Source organism: Apium graveolens, chromosome 7, assembly GCF_009905375.1.
Source record: "Apium graveolens cultivar Ventura chromosome 7, ASM990537v1, whole genome shotgun sequence".
NCBI lineage: Eukaryota > Viridiplantae > Streptophyta > Magnoliopsida > Apiales > Apiaceae > Apium > Apium graveolens.
In genome coordinates this window covers 121242999-121268673 of record NC_133653.1, presented here as the reverse complement: position 1 = coordinate 121268673, position 25675 = coordinate 121242999, and the positions used below count along the sequence as shown (strand labels likewise).

Below are 25675 nucleotides of genomic sequence, written 5' to 3'. Positions count from 1 at the left end.
GAGGGAGTAGTTTATTACCCCTCAATCCCACCAAGTAGCGGGTATTGGGGGATAGAGCTTCGACCTGCATTTTAACGCTCCATTAAAATATAGTTTCATAAATAGTTTTTAATTTTTTTTTCTTATTAAAATTTTCTTGTTTAAAGTTTAATATAAAAAAAAAATTAAAAATATATTTAATATTCATCTTATAATGTGTCCAATATTGAAAAAAAAACCTTATACAGTTGAATCAGACCGAGAAAATAGTAAACTGTCACATGGCTCGGCAAAGCTAGCTGGTCAATACAAAGTTTACACACATGGGATATATAAGATACTATTTTTTTAATTGCTTTTGTACTGGCTGATTCGCTGGATAGATATGGTAACATCAGACAATCCAGAATGCTCTTAAAGCATCTATATTTGTATTATACTTTCAATATCCTAAACCAAATATGGATGTATTTAGGGCAGTAATTCGAGTCGGGCGGCTCGCGAACTCGCCCCGCTCGAACTCGTTTAAGTGAGCTCGACTTGGTAAGATCAGATAATCCAGAATGCTCTTAAAGCATCTATATTTGTATTATACTGTCAATATCCTAAACCAAATCTGGATCGTATTTAGGGCTGTAATTCGAGTCGGGCGGCTCGCGAGCTCGCCCAGCTCGAACTCGTTTAAGTGAGCTCGACTCAAACGAGCCGAGTTCGGGCAGAAATTTCATGTCGTTTAATTACTCGAGTCAGCTCGGCTCGGCTCGTGAAATTAAACGAGCCGAGTTCGGGTAGAGGTTTAGACTCGATTAAGTGTAAAATTAAACGAGTCGGCTCGTCCAAATCATTAAAACTGGCTCGTTTAGCTAAAGCTGACTCGACTCGTGAAATTAAACGAGTCGAGTTCGGGCAGAGATTTAGGCTCGTTTAACTAAACGAGCCGGCTCGGCTCGACTCGATTAATCTGGTCTCGAATTACGTCCGGCTCGAAACTCGGCCCGAATTACAGCTCTAATCTTATTGTTTTAGTGATATACTAATTATTCCATGATTTTTTTTTATAGTTGGCTTAAAGTCCGTTGGTCGGTGTGTGACTCCAACTTCAATTTGATTTAATCTGAGCATGTTTTGGTCTGTTTCGGATTTGAACGTGAGGCTTAACATATTTAATAGTCGAGTTTGAACACGTTAAAACCCAGTCACACATTATCTCATTATCACATTCAATTATGAAATGCGAGAAATTCATGCGACCCTGAATTAATGAACAATTATTGATTTTCTTGAAAAATATAAGTTATTGATTGTACGTATATTTAAATATCTATATAAAAATATATTTATAATAAAAAAATTAAATATAATAAAGATTCAATAAAACTCGCGAACTTTACAAATCGAGTAATTTGAAACTCTAACTCGGCTTGGTTGAAAATTAGAAAAGCTCGAGTTTGAGTTCGGCTCGATTATTTTCGAATTAAATTTGAATTTTTTACGAGCCGAGTTCGAGTAAATCACGAACAGTTTGGCTCGTCAACATCCCAATATGTAGAATATAGTCACCGGTTAATAGTACTACTGGGCTACTAGCAGACTTTACATGGGCCTTGGGCCTTCATTGGACCGGTTTATAGGACTGTGGTGGAGCCCAAAATCATGATTGCTCTAGAGAAATAAAAAATATTTTTTGACGCAACAGAAATAAATTATTTCGTACATGAGAACATAAAAATCATGACTTTGACAAATAAATCCCAAGTTGTAATATTTTAGTAGTGAAAAATAATGAAATACCGAATTGTAGCAAAAATATTTTTTTTATTCTCGAGCTCGTACTTCTAAATCTAAAAATAGGTCAACTCGAATAAGTATCGGGTGTGTACTCGAAAATCGAGAAAATCGATCGAATTTAAGTGAGTACTCGATCGAGTACTCGGATGCTGAAAATGAATATTCCCCTTCTTTTTCATTTTAACTGACGTTTTACTTTTATGCAGACATATCAAGATATAATGACTGCATAGTGAAAAATATCATTTTTAATATTTTTATTTGTAAATAAAAATTTTAAGTTACATATTTTTGTTCAGAAAAAAAATTGAAAATTATTATTTTAACTATAACTTCGAAGCACTTAAAAATGAACGCCAAAAAGTCAAATGATTATCGAAAGAGCAAAGAGCAGATTAATCGAATTTACGAGACGTAACCGAGTAGATCCAATTTCCGAGTTTGCCTCTAACATCGAGCTGAAGCTCATTCCCTTCCAATTCCTAACAGGATAATATATTCCTGGTCCAAAAAAACCATGCATTTTCTGGGAACAGCATCTCACACTTTCATTCCACTACAACACCTCAAACCTGTTCGATCAAATGCCTCAGAGACACCACCACCCTTAAAAAAACCTAAAGAAATAAGGGTATGTTTACACAGAATCTGCAGTCGAAAAGGGTCCATAGAAACCCTACAAGTGCTCACTGATCTTGCACCACCTGACTTGACTGTCAAGTCTTGTGGGTGTCTTGGTAAATGTGGGATTGGTCCTAATGTTGTGGTGCTTCCCGGGCCTGTTTTTGTCAGTCATTTAGGGACTGCTGCTAAGGCTGCTCAGCTTTTGTCGAGTTTTTGTGGAGGGGGAGTTGGGGATTGGAGTAGGAGTCTTGAAGGTCTTGCTTTGAAGAAGAGAGCTGAGAGTGAAATGGAGAAGTCGAGTTTCTCGGAAGCTGAAGGATTACTGTCACAGGTATAGTTTACCTGGTATGGATGCAATATGATCAAATTATGCTAGCGTTTCGTACTAGTTTAAGATTTTACGGTTAGATTTAATGTGCTATAGTCTTGTAGATGCAATATGATCTAATCATGCTAACTTTTTATACTACTTTAAGATTTTACGGTTAGATTTAATGTGCTATAGTCTTGTAGATGCAATATGATCAAATCATGCTAACCTTTCATACTACTTCAAGATTTTACGGTTAGATTTAATGTGCTATAGTCTTGTAGATGCAATATGATCAAATTATGCTAACCGTTCATTCTGTTTTAAGATTTGATGGTAGATTTAATGTGCTGTAGTCTTGTTGATGCAGTACGATCAAATTATGCTCAATTCCTCCTACCTCAAGATTTTATGCAAGATTTAATGTGCAATAGTCTTATAGATGCAATATGATCAAATTATGCTCACAATTCCTACGAATTTAATATTTTGTTAAGAGTGCTACCTTAATTGGATCGTATTTTATCTTTAGCATACAGGTGAAGTCGAGTTTCTCCGTCTATATATGTTGTACGTGATATGTCATTTCTTCTGGCCTTAAGTAATTGGAGGTTTTTTGATGCAGAGGAACTTCGTTAAAATTAATTTGTATTTACTTTGTCGTATTATTTTAAAAAAACTTTATTGTAATTTATTTCAGAGTTTAATCATATTGCAGAAGTAGAATATTTGTAATATTCAAGATTCCTGGTTATAGTTGCAAAGTGTAAAATCAGTTAAATTTTATTTGATGCATTTTTTTTACTTTTATGGTTATCCACCTATATGCTGAGATGTTATCTTTTATTTGAAGCTTGAATTGAATTAGTCAGTTGATTATTTGTCTTTGTTATGGGTTGTGATTCTTTATATTTTCTCCCCTCCGCGTTTAGGATTCTCTAGGGTAGTGATTGTTTTGCGATTAAATCACCTTAGCTTTATTGTTTTGTTGCTATATTCTATAAATCCTTATTCGTAATTGTGGCGCAGTCTTTTTCGTCTATTTCGTGATCCTCTTCTTAATTGTTACCTTGCATCTTTCCATTTAGCTTATGGGTGCTCTAACATATCTGTTATTGACGATACCGGTACTCGTATGCATTTTTTCCATGAATTTGTCTAGTAAATAGTAGTCTTTTTCAAGATAAGTGTGGTCTATCTTAAATTGTAGTGACAACTGTTTGTGTAATGAAGTAATTCCATTTCCAAGGCCTGCCATACCTTTCGTCTCGTTGGATAGACCACTCAACATATCTGCATCTGAACAGGTGAATGGAAATATTGGTTCGGGAGATTTGTAGGTTGATCCGACTGATCTGCCATCAGTTTTGACAACGTATATGAAATCCTCTCCTAGGCTTTGACCACTACTTAAAGAAGTGTAACCATTAACTGAAGAGATAGCACAGGCACCGATAGTGCAGCCTGGTGTGCGAGGTATAGTGCCAAAGCAGATCATGCAGCCAGCATTCTTGATGTTATACTGTTTACACTTAGTAGAGCCACACATGATGGGCTTATAGGTTGCCAATTTATAGGCGTCACAATTGAACCAGGTGTTTTGGCCTGCAATATCCAGCACTAGTGGTACATTGTTTTCTCGTTTGGAGATTTCGAGTGAGGTGTAGTACTGGAGAGTTTTTATGTCTTTCCTTATGGGAAAAATGAAGGCCCTGGATTTGGACTTGGCAGCACTTGCAACTGAAAATATCGCAACAACCAAGAATAAGATGATTAGGCTATAGTGATGAATGAAAGAAGAAGAAGACATTGTTGTGTAGATGTGGTTTACTAGTGCAAAAACAAATTACAAGAAACACCAACATTTATAGAAGATTAGTCTCCAATTCTGTCAAGATAGATGGTTGCAGAACCTAGTTTCGCCTAGTAGCAGTTTAGTATTATGAACACATGCATGCATGGTGGGGAGTGAGGGAGGCTTACCATATTTAAGTGCTAGTATATATCAGAGTTTCTAACAGTACATAAATACTAAGTGCTACTTATAGATGCAAGTCAATGTACTACCCTTAGCCCATGTTTGTTTCATGGGATTATAATCCCGGGATAATAATCAGGAGATAACTAATCGCATCAAAATTAGTCCTATGGATAAAATTATACACAAGGCCTACTAAAACATTTCAAAACTTTGACATTGATTCAGCACCTTCAGACTTCAGCATATGTGGAGAACAGAGTGTCAGCTTGGACTTGCATCGCTACTCGCTAGAATGGTCTCATGTCCTTGCTGCAAAAATGGCAGGGCTTGTATTGCATTGCATCTATGGAACTCGCGTCTGATCACATTTAAGGCCTTGCCTCATTGGATTAATACATGTAAAGTTAATCCTCTAAATTTAAAAGAGAAATGTTAGAGTCTCAAAAACGGTTTCCAAAACTGTTCCCGAATGATGAGTTATCAACGTGCTATTGGATGTTCACTCATAAATGAAATAGGTTCCTCGTGTATCCCACGAATTAAAAGATGACACGTGTCATTTTGGAATCGTTTTGGGAATTTTTTTGGGTATATAGCATTGCTCAATTTGAAATTGTTGAAGATAGCTCTAAATCTTGTATTTAGCTTGCCTTTCTTCTGGTGCCATTATGTAAAATGGTGATCTTAAACATTAAAATCACTAAAACATTAAATTTTTATAAAAGAATTAAGACACCCAAAATGCTGGAGACAAGCCCTTTTTTGATCTGTCACATTCATAAAAGATCTATAATGCATGACATTTATAGAAGTGCAACATTAGCAATAGCATCTTTATCTTCAAGATTGATGCCTGGGAAAGCATAATTTAAATTACGTATGTACACACATAGGGAGAAGTGTGAAATCTTTACCATATATAGTTGTCTACTCTGCTAGCTATTTGTTGGTTATTTTATTGGCAAGATAAGATCAGATTTGGTTTTTTGTCGGTCACGTTATCTTGTAAATTTTGGGGCAAACGAATATTAGCAGCATTACGTATAAAGATGGACAGTTGCGATAATTTACCACGACATGGCATGTTGGATAGTTTATCGCTTGTTCCTGACCAGACCCGACCTTATTATCTATAACATGTTATATCAACAGATTCCTTATTAATGTTTATGCTGTAATATTACCAACACATAAAAAATATAAACACAAACAAATCTCAAGTTTATGTACTTTTTTGGACGAAATGCAACATTATTCTTATGATGCTGGGGATTTATAACCAGATATCGTTTCTTGAACTCTACATGAGTCGAGATTGAGAACAAGTTGTGTTATAAAATAAAAGTGAAGTGCTGATTCCCACTTTCGGGGTAACGAGATCAAACTCAATAAGATAATTCTCCATTTGATGGCCTCCTATGACGATTGAAGACTGAGATGGCCCTCCATCGACAAATGCCAGGCATAAAACGTCCTTCTTGACTGAGACCATCGAATTGGCACCGTAAAATCTCCAATGCTGCTTGCTCCCTCCCAGATTAATATCGATGTATGGCACTACAGGTCCTGTCTGGCTTTTGGCTATAGATTTTGCTTTGTAACATGCTCCAAAGGGTGCTACTGGTTTTACTTTTTTCATCTTCCTGAACGCTGCAGCCTTAGTAAAAGCGCTAACAAGAGCCTTATAAATCGATGTCTCTAATTGTGTGTAAGGAGTGACAGTACTTAATGTAGTGCCCCCAGTGCCTTCTTTGTCGATGGATAGCAAAGAAGAATTGAAAGAGACAAGTTTATGATCAACACTAATAGATTTAACATCTATGTAATATTTATCCAAAGGGTCACCTACTGTATAAAAAACTGCAGTGCTGACAGGATAACTGACAAGTTTCGCAGTGATCAGTTCTCTGCCAATATCTTTATTATATGGCGGAAATGTGTAAGGCCTCCCACCAATAAACATGTGACCAAGTTTAGAATCAGATGTTGAAGGCAAACAAAGAGCAAATTTATGAGGTATCTTGAACTGTGTTGACAATTGTGCATGTAATGAAGTTGGTGTATTCATAAGGCCTGTCATACCTTTGGTAACACTGGACAGGCCTTCAAAAAGATATTTTTCTGGTTCTAAACACGAGAATGGGAATGGTTTAGGGAGTTGGTAGCTTAATCCAACTGATAAGCCGTTGGTAGAGTCAGAAAACATAGCATCTTCTCCGAGGCCTCGGTTAATTTCTCTATTTTCGAATGGATTTCTGTATGAGACACCACAGGCATCGTGTATGCAGCCTACATTTGCAACAGGGTCAGTACCACATCGCATGCATCCGCTGCCCTTATAGTTCTCACATTTTTTGGAGTGGCAATCGACGGCCTTAAAGGTCGATAATATCCCACCACAATCCAGCCAGGTGTGTTGGCCACCAAGATCCAGCACTAGTTGTACATAGTTGTTTTGACTAGAAATCTCTAATGTAGTGTAGTATTGAAGTGTTTTTGTATCTTTTCTTATGGGAAAAAGAAAGGCAGTGGGGTTTGGTTGTTTAAACTTGGCTGCACTACTCGAAACAGAAAATATTGCAGTAGCAAAAAACATGAAGATTAGACCATAGTGGTGAATGGAAGAAGACATTGCTGTAAAAAGATGGTTTACTAGTGCAGAATGAGAGTGCAAGAGAGACTAAAATTTATAGAAGAGAAGTCTTTGCAAATCTTGACTCAAGATTGATGGCTGAACAAACCTAGCAACATTTTAATATGGACACACATGGGACTGAGGAAGGCTTTACCATATTCAATTGCAACTTGGATATCTAAAAGTACCGTTGGGAGTAATAGGTTTTGCTGCGGTGTACCCATGGGCACACGATAAGAAGTTATGTGACAAATTTTGATCTTATTCTGTAAGTGGCCTATTATTTTTAACGTTCTCAAAAAACTTCCCAAATGTCGGGTGCCTTGCTATAATTGGTCATAAAAATAATAAATGAGATGGACTTTTAATTTGCAGCAAGTGTATAAATTTAGCAGATCTAAAGTTTAAATTTATCATGAGTAAGGCCGGATTCTAAATCTTGGACCTCCTCGAGCACCAAAAAGACAGGATCAAATGAGAGCGCGGATAGTCTTCTGTTCTGTCAAGATTGATGGCTGTTGGGAGGGCAAGCAGAGTTACCCAGTTGCTCAATGCAAACTTCAGTATCGTTCTGCGTTGAGTCCACACGGATTTGTATTTGGATAACTCCCAAAAGGCCTCGTACTAATAGAGAGTTATCTGGCAGCATATATTTTATCGATCTGCCCCTCCCACAAACGATGTGGGGCAATTCCTAACAGTATATTGTCTACGAAGATGCTGTGCTGTAAGATTACATAGTTTATTAGTACACAGACACATGGCTTAGCTGATAATAATACAGAGTTAATAGTTTAGTACTACCTGATTCTCAGAATATATATAGATATGAAAGAATCTAAATATGTTTGTTTTCTCTCTGTCACTGTCCTAAAATCAGAAGCTTGATTATATCTGACCATGGTTCGGTTTGTTTCGAGTTTAAACATGAGGCTTAACATATTTAACAGTCGAGTTTGAAGACGTTAAAGTCCGAGTTAAAAACCTGGAAACATCGTAAAGAGGATACGTGACAATTATAGAAGTACTACATTAGCATCTTTATCTTCAAGATTCACACATGGGGAGAAGTGTGAGATCCGGACATACGATTATTAGCAACATTACGTATGAAAATGGACACTTGCTGTAATTTACTGCGATATGGCATGTTCCGGGCCATTATCTATGATATGTTCTATTAACAATTTGCATATCAAGTTCAAAATATCAAAACAAAAAAACTCTCAAGTTATGTATCATGGCAAATCTTAATCTCAAAGATATAGCAACATTATTCTTATGATGCCGGGAAATTATTAGAGTTATTTGCAAAATGCATCCCCGTGGTTTAGCCAAAATGTATTTTTTTATCTATACTTTAGATAACTGCACTTTGCATCCCTTTACTATTTCGGCGCGACAAATTGCACATTTTTCGTTAAATTTGTTAAAATTCTCAGGGGCATTTCAGGAAATTAAAATATTTAATTATAATTAGATCATTATTTAAGTTTTTTGACCCTCTAAATGATACTTTTCGAAAAAATTTAAAGAACGAAAATTATAGAGAACGAAAAAATCTTTTCAAAACAATAACATTCAAAATTATCAAAAAATTTACGAAGCCAAAATTAAATAAAATATATACTTATTGAATTTATTAAAATTAATTATAAAATAAATATTTCAATTTTGAACCTTTTTATTTCGAGAAGATCTTTTTATTCTCTACAACTTCCGTTCTTTAAATTTTTTCAGAATTTATCGTTTAGAGGGTTATAAATCTTAAATAAAGATCTGAAAATAATTTAATATTTACATTTTCTAAAATACCCCTGAAAATTTTAACAAAATTAACGAAAAGTGTGCAATTTGTCGCGCCGAAATAGTGTGGGGATGCAAAGTGCAGTTATCTAAAATATAGGTAAAAAAAATGCATTTTGGCCAAAACACGGGGTAACGAGATATCGTTTCTTGAACTCTACATGAGTCGAGACTGAGAACAAGTTGTATTATAAAATAAAAGTGAAGTGCTGATCCCCTCTTCCGGGGTAACGAGATCGAACTCAACAAGATAATTCTCCATTTGATGCCTCCTATGATGATTGAGACCCTTCGGGTATCATAGCTCAAGCTAGCAGAGGACTCGGGTTTGAGTTTTTACTCAACGGAATGGTCCTGAGACCTGTCAAGATTGATGGCTGGGGCAAGCAGAGTCTCGCATGGGGGAGTAAGGGAGTCTTTACCGGACTTAATTGTTAGTGTACTAGCTAATTCACTTGATATATGCACCCTCCGTTCCGAGTCTAAATTTCCTGTTTTACATTTTCTGATCAAATTACCTGAAATTTGACTAGTATTGTTGCTCAAGAAATGTTTTGGTAATGAAAAAGAGAGTGCAGAAAGACTACTATTTTTAGCAAATTAGTTTCCACTTTCCAATCGGTGCTATATAATGTTGCGATGGGGATTACACACTCCCTCCCTTGATTTCGATGCATTTACTATTTACACGTATTTTGAGACTTCTATAAATATAGTTTCATAATTTTTTTTTGAATAAAAGTTTAAACTTAAAACTTTTATACAGGAAAAAAAAATAAAAAAGTATATAATGGAGCTACTTTAAAGGAGCATTGAAAAGCGTGTCAAAAAGTGATGTAGAGAATTTAGTCCCCGTTTGAGAAATTTTAAAATAAGTAACTTATTATTTAAAATGAATAAGTGTTTATAAGTGATAAGTAGATAAAAACTTATAAGTTGTATGAGTGTTTGGATAAAAATCAGATTTTTTTTTACTTTATTGAACAAAAATAAATAAATTATAAATAAAGTTATCTCAATTCATGATTATTATATTAGAAAAATAGTTTAGAACACATTTTGTAAAACTAAAGTTAATAAAAAAATAAAAATTCAAAATAAGTTGAGAAAAAGTACGTTGTTACTAACATTCAACTTATCAGCTAAATCCAACTTATAAATTGGGTTGACAAACACTTCGAGATAAGTCGTTACGGGCTTATAAGCTACAAGTAATTTATAAGTTGGCGGACAAACGGAGCCTTAATGGGACAGAGGGAGTAGTTTATTACCCCTCAATCCCACCAAGTAGCGGGTATTGGGGGATAGAGCTTCGACCTGCATTTTAACGCTCCATTAAAATATAGTTTCATAAATAGTTTTTAATTTTTTTTTCTTATTAAAATTTTCTTGTTTAAAGTTTAATATAAAAAAAAAAATTAAAAATATATTTAATATTCATCTTATAATGTGTCCAATATTGAAAAAAAAACCTTATACAGTTGAATCAGACCGAGAAAATAGTAAACTGTCACATGGCTCGGCAAAGCTAGCTGGTCAATACAAAGTTTACACACATGGGATATATAAGATACTATTTTTTTAATTGCTTTTGTACTGGCTGATTCGCTGGATAGATATGGTAACATCAGACAATCCAGAATGCTCTTAAAGCATCTATATTTGTATTATACTTTCAATATCCTAAACCAAATATGGATGTATTTAGGGCAGTAATTCGAGTCGGGCGGCTCGCGAACTCGCCCCGCTCGAACTCGTTTAAGTGAGCTCGACTTGGTAAGATCAGATAATCCAGAATGCTCTTAAAGCATCTATATTTGTATTATACTGTCAATATCCTAAACCAAATCTGGATCGTATTTAGGGCTGTAATTCGAGTCGGGCGGCTCGCGAGCTCGCCCAGCTCGAACTCGTTTAAGTGAGCTCGACTCAAACGAGCCGAGTTCGGGCAGAAATTTCATGTCGTTTAATTACTCGAGTCAGCTCGGCTCGGCTCGTGAAATTAAACGAGCCGAGTTCGGGTAGAGGTTTAGACTCGATTAAGTGTAAAATTAAACGAGTCGGCTCGTCCAAATCATTAAAACTGGCTCGTTTAGCTAAAGCTGACTCGACTCGTGAAATTAAACGAGTCGAGTTCGGGCAGAGATTTAGGCTCGTTTAACTAAACGAGCCGGCTCGGCTCGACTCGATTAATCTGGTCTCGAATTACGTCCGGCTCGAAACTCGGCCCGAATTACAGCTCTAATCTTATTGTTTTAGTGATATACTAATTATTCCATGATTTTTTTTTATAGTTGGCTTAAAGTCCGTTGGTCGGTGTGTGACTCCAACTTCAATTTGATTTAATCTGAGCATGTTTTGGTCTGTTTCGGATTTGAACGTGAGGCTTAACATATTTAATAGTCGAGTTTGAACACGTTAAAACCCAGTCACACATTATCTCATTATCACATTCAATTATGAAATGCGAGAAATTCATGCGACCCTGAATTAATGAACAATTATTGATTTTCTTGAAAAATATAAGTTATTGATTGTACGTATATTTAAATATCTATATAAAAATATATTTATAATAAAAAAATTAAATATAATAAAGATTCAATAAAACTCGCGAACTTTACAAATCGAGTAATTTGAAACTCTAACTCGGCTTGGTTGAAAATTAGAAAAGCTCGAGTTTGAGTTCGGCTCGATTATTTTCGAATTAAATTTGAATTTTTTACGAGCCGAGTTCGAGTAAATCACGAACAGTTTGGCTCGTCAACATCCCAATATGTAGAATATAGTCACCGGTTAATAGTACTACTGGGCTACTAGCAGACTTTACATGGGCCTTGGGCCTTCATTGGACCGGTTTATAGGACTGTGGTGGAGCCCAAAATCATGATTGCTCTAGAGAAATAAAAAATATTTTTTGACGCAACAGAAATAAATTATTTCGTACATGAGAACATAAAAATCATGACTTTGACAAATAAATCCCAAGTTGTAATATTTTAGTAGTGAAAAATAATGAAATACCGAATTGTAGCAAAAATATTTTTTTTATTCTCGAGCTCGTACTTCTAAATCTAAAAATAGGTCAACTCGAATAAGTACCGGGTGTGTACTCGAAAATCGAGAAAATCGATCGAATTTAAGTGAGTACTCGATCGAGTACTCGGATGCTGAAAATGAATATTCCCCTTCTTTTTCATTTTAACTGACGTTTTACTTTTATGCAGACATATCAAGATATAATGACTGCATAGTGAAAAATATCATTTTTAATATTTTTATTTGTAAATAAAAATTTTAAGTTACATATTTTTGTTCAGAAAAAAAATTGAAAATTATTATTTTAACTATAACTTCGAAGCACTTAAAAATGAACGCCAAAAAGTCAAATGATTATCGAAAGAGCAAAGAGCAGATTAATCGAATTTACGAGACGTAACCGAGTAGATCCAATTTCCGAGTTTGCCTCTAACATCGAGCTGAAGCTCATTCCCTTCCAATTCCTAACAGGATAATATATTCCTGGTCCAAAAAAACCATGCATTTTCTGGGAACAGCATCTCACACTTTCATTCCACTACAACACCTCAAACCTGTTCGATCAAATGCCTCAGAGACACCACCACCCTTAAAAAAACCTAAAGAAATAAGGGTATGTTTACACAGAATCTGCAGTCGAAAAGGGTCCATAGAAACCCTACAAGTGCTCACTGATCTTGCACCACCTGACTTGACTGTCAAGTCTTGTGGGTGTCTTGGTAAATGTGGGATTGGTCCTAATGTTGTGGTGCTTCCCGGGCCTGTTTTTGTCAGTCATTTAGGGACTGCTGCTAAGGCTGCTCAGCTTTTGTCGAGTTTTTGTGGAGGGGGAGTTGGGGATTGGAGTAGGAGTCTTGAAGGTCTTGCTTTGAAGAAGAGAGCTGAGAGTGAAATGGAGAAGTCGAGTTTCTCGGAAGCTGAAGGATTACTGTCACAGGTATAGTTTACCTGGTATGGATGCAATATGATCAAATTATGCTAGCGTTTCGTACTAGTTTAAGATTTTACGGTTAGATTTAATGTGCTATAGTCTTGTAGATGCAATATGATCTAATCATGCTAACTTTTTATACTACTTTAAGATTTTACGGTTAGATTTAATGTGCTATAGTCTTGTAGATGCAATATGATCAAATCATGCTAACCTTTCATACTACTTCAAGATTTTACGGTTAGATTTAATGTGCTATAGTCTTGTAGATGCAATATGATCAAATTATGCTAACCGTTCATTCTGTTTTAAGATTTGATGGTAGATTTAATGTGCTGTAGTCTTGTTGATGCAGTACGATCAAATTATGCTCAATTCCTCCTACCTCAAGATTTTATGCAAGATTTAATGTGCAATAGTCTTATAGATGCAATATGATCAAATTATGCTCACAATTCCTACGAATTTAATATTTTGTTAAGAGTGCTACCTTAATTGGATCGTATTTTATCTTTAGCATACAGGTGAAGTCGAGTTTCTCCGTCTATATATGTTGTACGTGATATGTCATTTCTTCTGGCCTTAAGTAATTGGAGGTTTTTTGATGCAGAGGAACTTCGTTAAAATTAATTTGTATTTACTTTGTCGTATTATTTTAAAAAAACTTTATTGTAATTTATTTCAGAGTTTAATCATATTGCAGAAGTAGAATATTTGTAATATTCAAGATTCCTGGTTATAGTTGCAAAGTGTAAAATCAGTTAAATTTTATTTGATGCATTTTTTTTACTTTTATGGTTATCCACCTATATGCTGAGATGTTATCTTTTATTTGAAGCTTGAATTGAATTAGTCAGTTGATTATTTGTCTTTGTTATGGGTTGTGATTCTTTATATTTTCTCCCCTCCGCGTTTAGGATTCTCTAGGGTAGTGATTGTTTTGCGATTAAATCACCTTAGCTTTATTGTTTTGTTGCTATATTCTATAAATCCTTATTCGTAATTGTGGCGCAGTCTTTTTCGTCTATTTCGTGATCCTCTTCTTAATTGTTACCTTGCATCTTTCCATTTAGCTTATGGGTGCTCTAACATATCTGTTATTGACGATACCGGTACTCGTATGCATTTTTTCCATGAATTTGTCTAGTAAATAGTAGTCTTTTTCAAGATAAGTGTGGTCTATCTTAAATTGTAGTGACAACTGTTTGTGTAATGAAGTAATTCCATTTCCAAGGCCTGCCATACCTTTCGTCTCGTTGGATAGACCACTCAACATATCTGCATCTGAACAGGTGAATGGAAATATTGGTTCGGGAGATTTGTAGGTTGATCCGACTGATCTGCCATCAGTTTTGACAACGTATATGAAATCCTCTCCTAGGCTTTGACCACTACTTAAAGAAGTGTAACCATTAACTGAAGAGATAGCACAGGCACCGATAGTGCAGCCTGGTGTGCGAGGTATAGTGCCAAAGCAGATCATGCAGCCAGCATTCTTGATGTTATACTGTTTACACTTAGTAGAGCCACACATGATGGGCTTATAGGTTGCCAATTTATAGGCGTCACAATTGAACCAGGTGTTTTGGCCTGCAATATCCAGCACTAGTGGTACATTGTTTTCTCGTTTGGAGATTTCGAGTGAGGTGTAGTACTGGAGAGTTTTTATGTCTTTCCTTATGGGAAAAATGAAGGCCCTGGATTTGGACTTGGCAGCACTTGCAACTGAAAATATCGCAACAACCAAGAATAAGATGATTAGGCTATAGTGATGAATGAAAGAAGAAGAAGACATTGTTGTGTAGATGTGGTTTACTAGTGCAAAAACAAATTACAAGAAACACCAACATTTATAGAAGATTAGTCTCCAATTCTGTCAAGATAGATGGTTGCAGAACCTAGTTTCGCCTAGTAGCAGTTTAGTATTATGAACACATGCATGCATGGTGGGGAGTGAGGGAGGCTTACCATATTTAAGTGCTAGTATATATCAGAGTTTCTAACAGTACATAAATACTAAGTGCTACTTATAGATGCAAGTCAATGTACTACCCTTAGCCCATGTTTGTTTCATGGGATTATAATCCCGGGATAATAATCAGGAGATAACTAATCGCATCAAAATTAGTCCTATGGATAAAATTATACACAAGGCCTACTAAAACATTTCAAAACTTTGACATTGATTCAGCACCTTCAGACTTCAGCATATGTGGAGAACAGAGTGTCAGCTTGGACTTGCATCGCTACTCGCTAGAATGGTCTCATGTCCTTGCTGCAAAAATGGCAGGGCTTGTATTGCATTGCATCTATGGAACTCGCGTCTGATCACATTTAAGGCCTTGCCTCATTGGATTAATACATGTAAAGTTAATCCTCTAAATTTAAAAGAGAAATGTTAGAGTCTCAAAAACGGTTTCCAAAACTGTTCCCGAATGATGAGTTATCAACGTGCTATTGGATGTTCACTCATAAATGAAATAGGTTCCTCGTGTATCCCACGAATTAAAAGATGACACGTGTCATTTTGGAATCGTTTTGGGAATTTTTTTGGGTATATAGCATTGCTCAATTTGAAATTGTTGAAGATAGCTCTAAATCTTGTATTTAGCTTGCCTTTCTTCTGGTGCCATTATGTAAAATGGTGATCTTAAACATTAAAATCACTAAAACATTAAATTTTTATAAAAGAATTAAGACACCCAAAATGCTGGAGACAAGCCCTTTTTTGATCTGTCACATTCATAAAAGATCTATAATGCATGACATTTATAGAAGTGCAACATTAGCAATAGCATCTTTATCTTCAAGATTGATGCCTGGGAAAGCATAATTTAAATTACGTATGTACACACATAGGGAGAAGTGTGAAATCTTTACCATATATAGTTGTCTACTCTGCTAGCTATTTGTTGGTTATTTTATTGGCAAGATAAGATCAGATTTGGTTTTTTGTCGGTCACGTTATCTTGTAAATTTTGGGGCAAACGAATATTAGCAGCATTACGTATAAAGATGGACAGTTGCGATAATTTACCACGACATGGCATGTTGGATAGTTTATCGCTTGTTCCTGACCAGACCCGACCTTATTATCTATAACATGTTATATCAACAGATTCCTTATTAATGTTTATGCTGTAATATTACCAACACATAAAAAATATAAACACAAACAAATCTCAAGTTTATGTACTTTTTTGGACGAAATGCAACATTATTCTTATGATGCTGGGGATTTATAACCAGATATCGTTTCTTGAACTCTACATGAGTCGAGATTGAGAACAAGTTGTGTTATAAAATAAAAGTGAAGTGCTGATTCCCACTTTCGGGGTAACGAGATCAAACTCAATAAGATAATTCTCCATTTGATGGCCTCCTATGACGATTGAAGACTGAGATGGCCCTCCATCGACAAATGCCAGGCATAAAACGTCCTTCTTGACTGAGACCATCGAATTGGCACCGTAAAATCTCCAATGCTGCTTGCTCCCTCCCAGATTAATATCGATGTATGGCACTACAGGTCCTGTCTGGCTTTTGGCTATAGATTTTGCTTTGTAACATGCTCCAAAGGGTGCTACTGGTTTTACTTTTTTCATCTTCCTGAACGCTGCAGCCTTAGTAAAAGCGCTAACAAGAGCCTTATAAATCGATGTCTCTAATTGTGTGTAAGGAGTGACAGTACTTAATGTAGTGCCCCCAGTGCCTTCTTTGTCGATGGATAGCAAAGAAGAATTGAAAGAGACAAGTTTATGATCAACACTAATAGATTTAACATCTATGTAATATTTATCCAAAGGGTCACCTACTGTATAAAAAACTGCAGTGCTGACAGGATAACTGACAAGTTTCGCAGTGATCAGTTCTCTGCCAATATCTTTATTATATGGCGGAAATGTGTAAGGCCTCCCACCAATAAACATGTGACCAAGTTTAGAATCAGATGTTGAAGGCAAACAAAGAGCAAATTTATGAGGTACCTTGAACTGTGTTGACAGTTGTGCATGTAATGAAGTTGGTGTATTCATAAGGCCTGTCATACCTTTGGTTAAATTGGACAGGCCTCCGAAATTATATTGGTCTGGTTCCAAACACGAGAATGGGAATGGTTTAGGAAGTTGGTAGCTTAATCCAACTGATAAGCCATTGGTAGACTCAGCAAACATAGCATCTTCTCCTAGGCCTCGGTTAATTTCTCTATCTTCGAATGGATTTCTGTATGAGACACCACAGGCATCGTGTATGCAGCCTACATTTGCAACAGGGTCAGTACCACATCGCATGCATCCGCTGCCCTCATAGTTTTCACATTTTTTGGAGTGGCAATCGACGGCCTTAAAGGTCGATAATAGCTTAGCACCACAATCCAACCAGGTGTGTTGGCCACCGAGATCCAGCACTAGTTGTACATAGTTGTTTTGACTAGAAATCTCTAATGTAGTGTAGTATTGAAGTGTTTTTGTATCTTTTCTTATGGGAAAAAGAAAGGCAGTGGGGTTTGGTTGTTTAAACTTGGCTGCACTACTCGAAACAGAAAATATTGCAGTAGCAAAAAACATGAAGATTAGACCATAGTGGTGAATGGAAGAAGACATTGTTGTAAAAAGATGGTTTTGCTAGTGCAAAATGAGAGTGCAAGAGAGACAAACATTTATAGAAGAGAAGTCTTTGCAAATCTTGACTCAAGATTGATGGCTGAACAAACCTAGCAACAATTTAATATGGACACACATGGGACTGAGGGAGGCTTTACCATATTCAATTGCAACTTGGATATCTAAAAGTACCGTTGGGAGTAATGGGTTTTGCTGCGGTGTACCCATGGGCACACAATAAGAAATTATGTGACAAATTTTGATCTTATTCCGTAAGTGGCCTATAATTCTTAACGTTCTCAAAAAACTTCCCAAATGTCGGGTGCCTTGCTATAATTGGTCATAAAAATAATAAATGAGATGGACTTTTAATTTGCAGCAAGTGTATAAATTTAGCAGATCTAAAGTTTAAATTTATCATGAGTAAGGCCGGATTCTAAATCTTGGACCTCCTCGAGCACCAAAAAGACAGGATCAAATGAGAGCGCGGATAGTCTTCTGATCTGTCAAGATTGATGGCTGTTGGGAGGGCAAGCAGAGTTACCCAGTTGCTCTATGCAAACTTCAGTATCGTTCTGGGCTGAGTCCACACGGATTTGTATTTGAATAACTCCCAAAAAGCCTCGTACTAATGGAGAATTATCTGGCAGCTTATATTTTATCAATCTGCCCCTCCTGGGGCAATTCCTAACAGTATATTGTCTACAATTCTTCCAAGATGCTGTGCTGTAAGATTACATAGTTTATTAGTACACAGACACATGGCTTAGCTGATAATAATACAGAGTTAATAGTTTAGTACTACCTGATTCTCAGAATATATATAGATATGAAAGAATCTAAATATGTTTGTTTTCTCTCTGTCACTGTCCTAAAATCAGAAGCTTGATTATATCTGACCATGGTTCGGTTTGTTTCGAGTTTAAACATGAGGCTTAACATATTTAACAGTCGAGTTTGAAGACGTTAAAGTCCGAGTTAAAAACCTGGAAACATCGTAAAGAGGATACCTGACAATTATAGAAGTACTACATTAGCATCTTTATCTTCAAGATTCAAACATGGGGAGAACTGTGAGATCTTTACTATATATAGTTGTCTATTCTGTTACTGTTAGCTATTTTGTAGATCTATCTATGAAAATGGTCGAGGACATACGATTATTAGCAACATTACGTATGAAAATGGACACTTGCTGTAATTTACTGCGATATGGCATGTTCCGGGCCATTATCTATGATATGTTCTATTAACAATTTGCATATCAAGTTCAAAATATCAAAACAAAAAAACTCTCAAGTTATGTATCATGGCAAATCTTAATCTCAAAGATATAGCAACATTATTCTTATGATGCCGGGGAAATTATTAGAGTTATTTGTAAAATGCATCCCCGTGGTTTGGCCAAAATATATTTTTTTATCTATACTTTAGATAACTGTACTTTGCATCCCTTTACTATTTCGGCGCGACAAATTGCACTTTTTTTGTTAAATTTGTTAAAATTCTCAGGGGCATTTTAGGAAATTAAAATATTTAATTATAATTAGATCATTATTTAAGTTTTTTGACCCTCTAAATGATACTTTTCGAAAAAATTTAAAGAACGAAAATTATAGAGAACGAAAAAATCTTTTCAAAACAATAACATTCAAAATTATCAAAAAAATTACGAAGCCAAAATTAAATAAAATATATACTTATTGAATTTATTAAAATTAATTATAAAAAAATATTTCAATTTTGAACATTTTTATTTCGAGAAGATCTTTTTATTCTCTACAACTTCCGTTCTTTAAATTTTTTCAGAATGTATCGTTTAGAGGGTTATAAATCTTAAATAAAGATCTGAAAATAATTTAATATTTACATTTCCTAAAATACCTGAAAATTTTAACAAAATTAATGAAAATGGTGCAATTTGTCGCGCCGAAATAGTAAGGGGATGCAAAGTGCAGTTATCTAAAGTATATAGGTAAAAAAATGCATTTTGGCCAAATCACGGGGTAACGAGATATCGTTTCTTGAACTCTACATGAGTCGAGACTGAGAACAAGTTGTATTATAAAATAAAAGTGAAGTGCTGATCCCCACTTCCGGGGTAACGAGATCGAACTCAACAAGATAATTCTCCATTTGATGCCTCCTACGATGATTGAGACCGTGCGGGTATCATAGCTCAAGCTAGTAGAGGACTCGGGTTTGAGTTTTTACGCAACGGAATGGTCCCGAGACCTGTCAAGATTGATGGCTGGGGCAAGCAGAGTCTCGCATGGGGGAGTAAGGGAGTCTTTACCGGACTAAATTAGTAGTGTACTAGCTGATTCACTTGATATATGCACCCTCCGTTCCAAATCTAAATTTCCTGTTAAACATTTTCTGATCAAATTACCTGAAATTTGACTAGCATTGTTGCTCAATAAATGTTTTGGTAATGAAAAAGAGAGTGCAGAAAGACTACTATTTTTAGCAAATTAGTTTCCACTTTCCAATCGGTGCTATATAATGTTGCGATGGGGATTACATAGTTTATTACTCCCTCACCTCCTGTGTAGTCTGTTTGGCGCGTATTTTAAAACTCCGTTAAAATATTATTTCGTAAATAGTTTTTTTTTTTAAAAAAAACTGAATAAAATTTTGTTGTTTAAAGTTTAGTACAGAAAATGATTTTTTTTATAAATTATGAAAGTATATTTTATATCACCTTAGAGCATCACCAATAACGTTATCTATAATTGGTTGGTTAAATTGGACCGACATGACCAGGGGCGAAACCAAGAATCTAATATGGGAGACCAAAATAAATAAAAGTAAAAAACATACCGATTTATTTGAGATGTACACAATCTTTTCCATTGTTTACTTTCCTCCAACTGTTAAACCCCTTGACAGTAAAAGTATTCGAGCCACACCTTCCTAATGGATTTTTAGCAAAAAATAAACAATAAAAACAATATGCTGCATCTTTTTCTGGGGAGTACTCTAACCAAGAAAATTTATCAAACCAATTCTTTTGAAATCGACGGGGATGATTTTCTGAACCAGAGAAGGGATAAACTTGCACAGGTTGATATGGGCCAAGATCAATGTATGTTCTCCTAATTAAATGTTTTTTATTTAGATGATAAGTCTCAATTTGTTTCCGCAAACCAGGATCACGTATTAACGAATTGAAATCAATAATTTCATCAGTGTTCTCAGAATCAATACCTTCATTAACAATCTATGAATTTTGAGGATTTTGCTCGGAGTTTCTGTTTATCCCACCAAAAATCAGAGGCTCAACTCCATCTCCAGGGACTTCAATTGAGGCGGCAGAAGGTTTCTTTATCTTCACAAGTAGTTGTTTGCTTCTTCTTGGGTTGAAAATAGGATGTAATCTCTTTTCTCTTACTCATATTTACGGATTAGATGCAAAGGTAGAGTACATGAACAGAGATGATATTAGGGATTGTAATTTTGTAACTTGTATGTATGTATAGTGTGTATTGACGGTTTTGGGACCGGAGCTAAACAACTGAACAAGTATATTCTGTTTTTAAACTTTAGTTTTAAGTATCTTTTTTTGTTTCAAATTGTACTAACTTTATCTTATATGTTTATTTATTAATTATTAAGATTAATGAACAAATTCCATGATTTCCATCTAATCAATATTATTTTGAATGAAATAATTAAAAAAATCAATAAAATTTTGTATAATCAATTCTCAATTTCAATTTTTTTTAAATCTAGGGGGACCAAAAAAAATTTTGATAGTAAATTTTAAAATTTTATATTAAAATTTTGGGGTTATTCCGCAGTTGGCGGGGACCGGGACTCCCTTCGGTCCCCCCTAGTTCCTCCCCTGGACAGGACAATACTGTACTTCGATGGTATTGGTTATATTAGTTAACTATATTTTAAAAATAGTATGTTATTAAAATTTCATGTTATTATAAATAGAATATATTACTGAAATATGGTCATATATGATTAATTATTTTTTACAAATTTCTTACAGTTCTATGATGGTTCAACAAATATATTTAACATCAAGTGGTTGATTATATTTATAAATAAGGTGAATATATCATTGGAGATAAATATTTTTTTTACATAATCTCTATAATTTTTATTTATAGCATGTATTAATGATTTTTAACTAATAATTCTATATAGTATATGTCAAACATTGAAAATAACTGTATATAATTGAACGTGACCGAGAAAATAGTAAACTGTCACATGGCTCGGCAAAGCTAGCTTGTCAATAAAAAGTTTACACACATGGGATATATAAGATACTATTTTTAATTGCTTTTGTACTGGCTGATTCGCTGGATAGATATGGTAAGATCACACAATCCAGTATGCTCTTAAAGCATCTACATCCTCAACCAAATCTGGATCGTATTGTTTTAGTGATATACTCCCTCAGTCTACTAGACTGTTTACGTTATTGGATTGTTTACATTACTTTTCGGTATACTTTTCAATACTAGTTTAAAATATATTTTTATAATATTTTTTTTTAAAAAAAAGAATTCTGAAAAAAAGTTTCATGTTTAAACTTTTATTCAAAAAAAAATTAAAAAAAAAACATTATAAAACTATACTTTATTGAAGTCTCGAAATACATGTAAACAGTGTACGTAAACTATACAGCGAGCGGGACATAGGGAATACTAATTATTCCATGATTTTTTTTTTATAGTTGGCTTTAAGTCCGTTGGTCGGTGTGTGACTCCAACTTCAGTTTGATTTAATCTGAGCATGTTCCGGTTTGTTTCGGGTTTTAGTATGAGGCTTAACATATTTAATAGTCGAGTATTAATACTCCCTCTGTCCCGTGAATTCTATACGTTACTTTTCGGTACGCTTTTCAATGCTAATTTAAAACATTATTTCACAATATTTTAAAAAAAAAAATATTCTGAATAAAAGTTTAATGTTTAAATTTTTATTCAAAAAAATGTTTTTGAAAAAAACCTTACAGAACTATATTTAATAGAGGTCTCGAAATGCGTGTAAATAGTAAACGTATAGAAATCAACGGGACAGAGGGAGTAGTCGAGTATGAACACGTTAAAACTCGAGTCACATTCAATTGTAAAATACGAGGAATTTGCATCGTTAAGAGGATTCCGAGTCTCACACTATGTCCTTGTCACTATGAATGACTGATTATTGTTTTGCTTGAAAAATATAGGTCGTTGATTGTATGTACATTTATCTTAGGACTTAATTGCATGAAAATGACCCCAGTTATAATTTTTTTGCACAAAATTGACTGAGTTTTAATAATAGGCACCCGCATGACTCTTCTTTAATTTTTTTAACACGCGATTGCATTCCGTCAACTGCATTTAACGGACGTTATATATTCTAATTTTTTAAATTGAGCAGAGGGCTAAATTGGTAAAATCATATTGTTTACACACAACCCCTGTATATATATACAGATACCAAACCATAGATGCCATAGGAAAAAACGACATAATCAGGGCTGTCTGCACGGTCCCATTTTGGAAATAATGTGTTGTAGCAGGCAATTGTGTTTGTTTCATAAGGAATTGTTGGCCTAAAGCAGGAGTAGCTTTTCCCCAGAAAGGAACGAGTTTTTCGCCAAATGACATGTTATAAGCCCATGTTACCCAACATAAAATCACCGCTGCAAATGCATAGAGGGCCATGAAAGCAGAGTTTACTGCCCATTTTTTCTTGACAATGCTTCCATACAGGATAACAAGACCCGGGACACTTTGGAGGCCAACTACTGTGGCGGCTATCATTTGTCATGCATTGTCTCCTTTGTTTAGCCAGTCCGGGGCCGAGGTGGTCAGGTTTTGGTAGGCTATAAGAACTGTTGCAGCAGCGCCGCAGCCATGTCTAAGTCTTAAGTTTTGGTAGCTAAGTGCTTACCTTATTGTGTACATAACACACATTCAAATTTATACTCCACCGCCCATTTTTTTGTTACTATTAAGATTCATTGCATTATTCTTATTCATGGATCTTTCCAAACCCCTGTGAAGCGTTTGGGATCCAGGTCCAAGCAAGGTATCAAGAAATTTTTCATACGGAGATTGAGATGCTTTCCAAGTTTCAACACATCCATTTAGTCTCCCTTGTTGGTTACTGTGACGATTGTGAGGAGATGATCCTAGTTTATGATTATATGTCTCGTGGAACACTTGCTGATCATCTGCATAAAAGGGTCAGAAATGGTAATAATTCTTTGCCTTCTCTGACATGGGTGCAGCGATTCAAGTTTTGTGTTGGGGCAACTCATGGATTAGACTATCTTCACACTGGTACAAGTGTTGAGAGTGGAGTCATACACAGAGATGTGAAGAGCACAAACATTGTATTTGACGAGAACGGTGCACAGAGATGTGAAGAGCACAAACATTGTACTTGACGAGAACGGTGCAACTAAAATTTCAGACTTTGGATTGTCCAAAACAGGCCCAGCAAATCAGATACGTACATACGTAAGCACCCATGTCAAATGCACAGTCGGTTATCCAGATGCATTTTATGTCTCAACTCACCAATTGATCAGGAAATCTGATGTCTATGCCTGTGGCGTGGTGTTGTTTGAGGTCTTGTGCGGAAGACCAGCAGTTGATAAGAGTCTGGATGAAGAGCAAATGAATTTAGCTGAATGGGACCAGATAACTAATCCCAATATCAAGCGAGAAACTTTCCCTGATTCCTTAAGTGCTTATATAAAGGTTGCAATCAAGTGTTTATATTAAAAACCCAATGTAACAACCCGACGTAAGCAACTTAAGAATAGTGCTACCATCGGGCGAAATCCATAGTAAAGCATCATCTGATACAACCCAACGGCCTTAATCAATTGCCCGCCATAAGCCCACCCCGCAATCAAAGAATTCCACGGCACAATACTCAAACAACCAAACCCAATCCCATAAAAACACCTTCTCCGTAAACCCCAAATCCCCACACTTAGCATACAACGCAATTAAAGTATTCCCAACCGAAACATCACCCTCAACCCCAACCAAGAAAGAAGACCAACGACTCAAATTATTTGGTTATAGAGATACACTGTATATGAGGATAATAGCAGTTAGAAATAGGCATTTCCTAATTTACCCTTCTGATTTAACGTCTATTAGATGAAACTGACGGAATGCAATCGCGTGTTAAAAAAATTAAAGAAGAGTCACGCGGGTGCCTATTATTAAAACTCAGCCAGTTTTGTGCAAAAAAATTATAACTGAGGTCATCTTCGTGCAATTAAGTCTTATCTTAGAGTAATTAGATGTAATCCAAATTTGTTTCCTAAAATCTTTCTCAAATGAGTTGTCATGACATTTTCATATTTTTATTCATGGATGCATGTGTATGCATACATGGATGCATGTGTATGTATACGGGTCCCTTTTCATTATCAGAAAAATTTACAAGTATGCATTTTACATATCAGAATTTGGGAAATGTTTGTTTAAGTTTTTTTAAGGTTGATGTGTGTACAGTTAAACTTCAATGAATATAATAATTACATTAAAATAATATTTTTATCCGATCTCAAAATTATGGACACAATGTATTTTTCACTCCAAGTAAAATAATAAACTCGCTAAAATAATATTTTTTTTGGTCCCGATCCTATATTTTAAAGAGGCTTAACTGTACATAGTTTTAGGAGAAAATAAATGTCTAGTGGCTACTCCCTCCGTCCCATTTTGTTCTTTTTATATTAACTTTCGGTACTGTTCACGGTAATCGATTGACTATTAATTTACGTCTAATTTATAATATTAAACATAGTTATGAGTGATCTCGTTGGATTCGTATTTATCAATACTTTAATACAGTGAAATTTTTATATTTAATACTAATACGAATTTAAAGATATTAACAATCAAAAGTGTGCATTGACAAACGTGTTCAACGTAAATATGAAACGTTTTTAGGGACGGAGGGAGTACTGAATTGTATCGAATGAATGATCGAAATTTTAATC

At 35.1% G+C, this 25675-nt stretch overlaps 6 protein-coding genes across 12 annotated transcripts; 3 read left to right on the top strand and 3 right to left on the bottom strand.

Moving 5' to 3' along the window:
- Positions 1 to 2063: 2063 nt before the first annotated feature.
- LOC141670624 (uncharacterized) lies at positions 2064 to 4724 on the top strand. Of its 4 annotated transcripts, none has more exons than XR_012554663.1 (2): positions 2064 to 2722; positions 3234 to 3521. XR_012554663.1 is itself a non-coding variant. In XM_074476557.1 (2 exons), exons 1-2 carry the CDS (start codon positions 2285 to 2287, stop codon positions 3123 to 3125), a joined length of 492 nt encoding a protein of 163 aa, XP_074332658.1. In that variant the 5' UTR covers positions 2143 to 2284; the 3' UTR covers positions 3126 to 3293. The 4 variants fall into 4 exon arrangements, 3 of the variants coding, with proteins under 3 accessions (XP_074332658.1, XP_074332660.1, XP_074332659.1); XM_074476557.1 differs by having other exon boundaries at positions 2143 to 2722; positions 3072 to 3293; XM_074476559.1 differs by lacking the exon at positions 3234 to 3521 and adding an exon at positions 4009 to 4724 and having other exon boundaries at positions 2144 to 2722.
- Positions 4725 to 5982: 1258 nt separating this feature from the next.
- On the bottom strand, positions 5983 to 7314 carry LOC141674019 (putative aspartic proteinase GIP2). The gene has a single exon (XM_074480745.1). The coding sequence runs from the start codon at positions 7312 to 7314 to the stop codon at positions 5983 to 5985; it is 1332 nt and encodes a 443-aa protein (XP_074336846.1).
- A 5126-nt stretch (positions 7315 to 12440) lies between these two features.
- On the top strand, positions 12441 to 15101 carry LOC141670631 (uncharacterized). Of its 4 annotated transcripts, none has more exons than XR_012554665.1 (2): positions 12441 to 13099; positions 13611 to 13898. XR_012554665.1 is itself a non-coding variant. In XM_074476571.1 (2 exons), the coding sequence occupies exons 1-2, from the start codon at positions 12662 to 12664 to the stop codon at positions 13500 to 13502; spliced, it is 492 nt and encodes a 163-aa protein (XP_074332672.1). In that variant the 5' UTR covers positions 12520 to 12661; the 3' UTR covers positions 13503 to 13670. The 4 variants fall into 4 exon arrangements, 3 of the variants coding, with proteins under 3 accessions (XP_074332672.1, XP_074332674.1, XP_074332673.1); XM_074476571.1 differs by having other exon boundaries at positions 12520 to 13099; positions 13449 to 13670; XM_074476573.1 differs by lacking the exon at positions 13611 to 13898 and adding an exon at positions 14386 to 15101 and having other exon boundaries at positions 12521 to 13099.
- Positions 15102 to 16284: 1183 nt separating this feature from the next.
- LOC141672805 (putative aspartic proteinase GIP2) lies at positions 16285 to 17708 on the bottom strand. Its single transcript, XM_074479482.1, has one exon. It carries the CDS (start codon positions 17692 to 17694, stop codon positions 16360 to 16362), a length of 1335 nt encoding a protein of 444 aa, XP_074335583.1. The 5' UTR covers positions 17695 to 17708; the 3' UTR covers positions 16285 to 16359.
- A 2686-nt stretch (positions 17709 to 20394) lies between these two features.
- Positions 20395 to 23468, bottom strand: LOC141674018 (ammonium transporter 3 member 2-like). The gene is made up of 3 exons (XM_074480744.1): positions 23148 to 23468; positions 20558 to 20610; positions 20395 to 20476 (listed from the first exon to the last, which is right to left on the bottom strand). The coding sequence occupies exons 1-3, from the start codon at positions 23466 to 23468 to the stop codon at positions 20395 to 20397; spliced, it is 456 nt and encodes a 151-aa protein (XP_074336845.1).
- Positions 23469 to 23767: 299 nt separating this feature from the next.
- LOC141674016 (receptor-like protein kinase HERK 1) lies at positions 23768 to 24437 on the top strand. The gene is made up of 2 exons (XM_074480743.1): positions 23768 to 24040; positions 24087 to 24437. Exons 1-2 carry the CDS (start codon positions 23768 to 23770, stop codon positions 24435 to 24437), a joined length of 624 nt encoding a protein of 207 aa, XP_074336844.1.
- The last annotated feature ends 1238 nt before the right edge of the window (positions 24438 to 25675 follow it).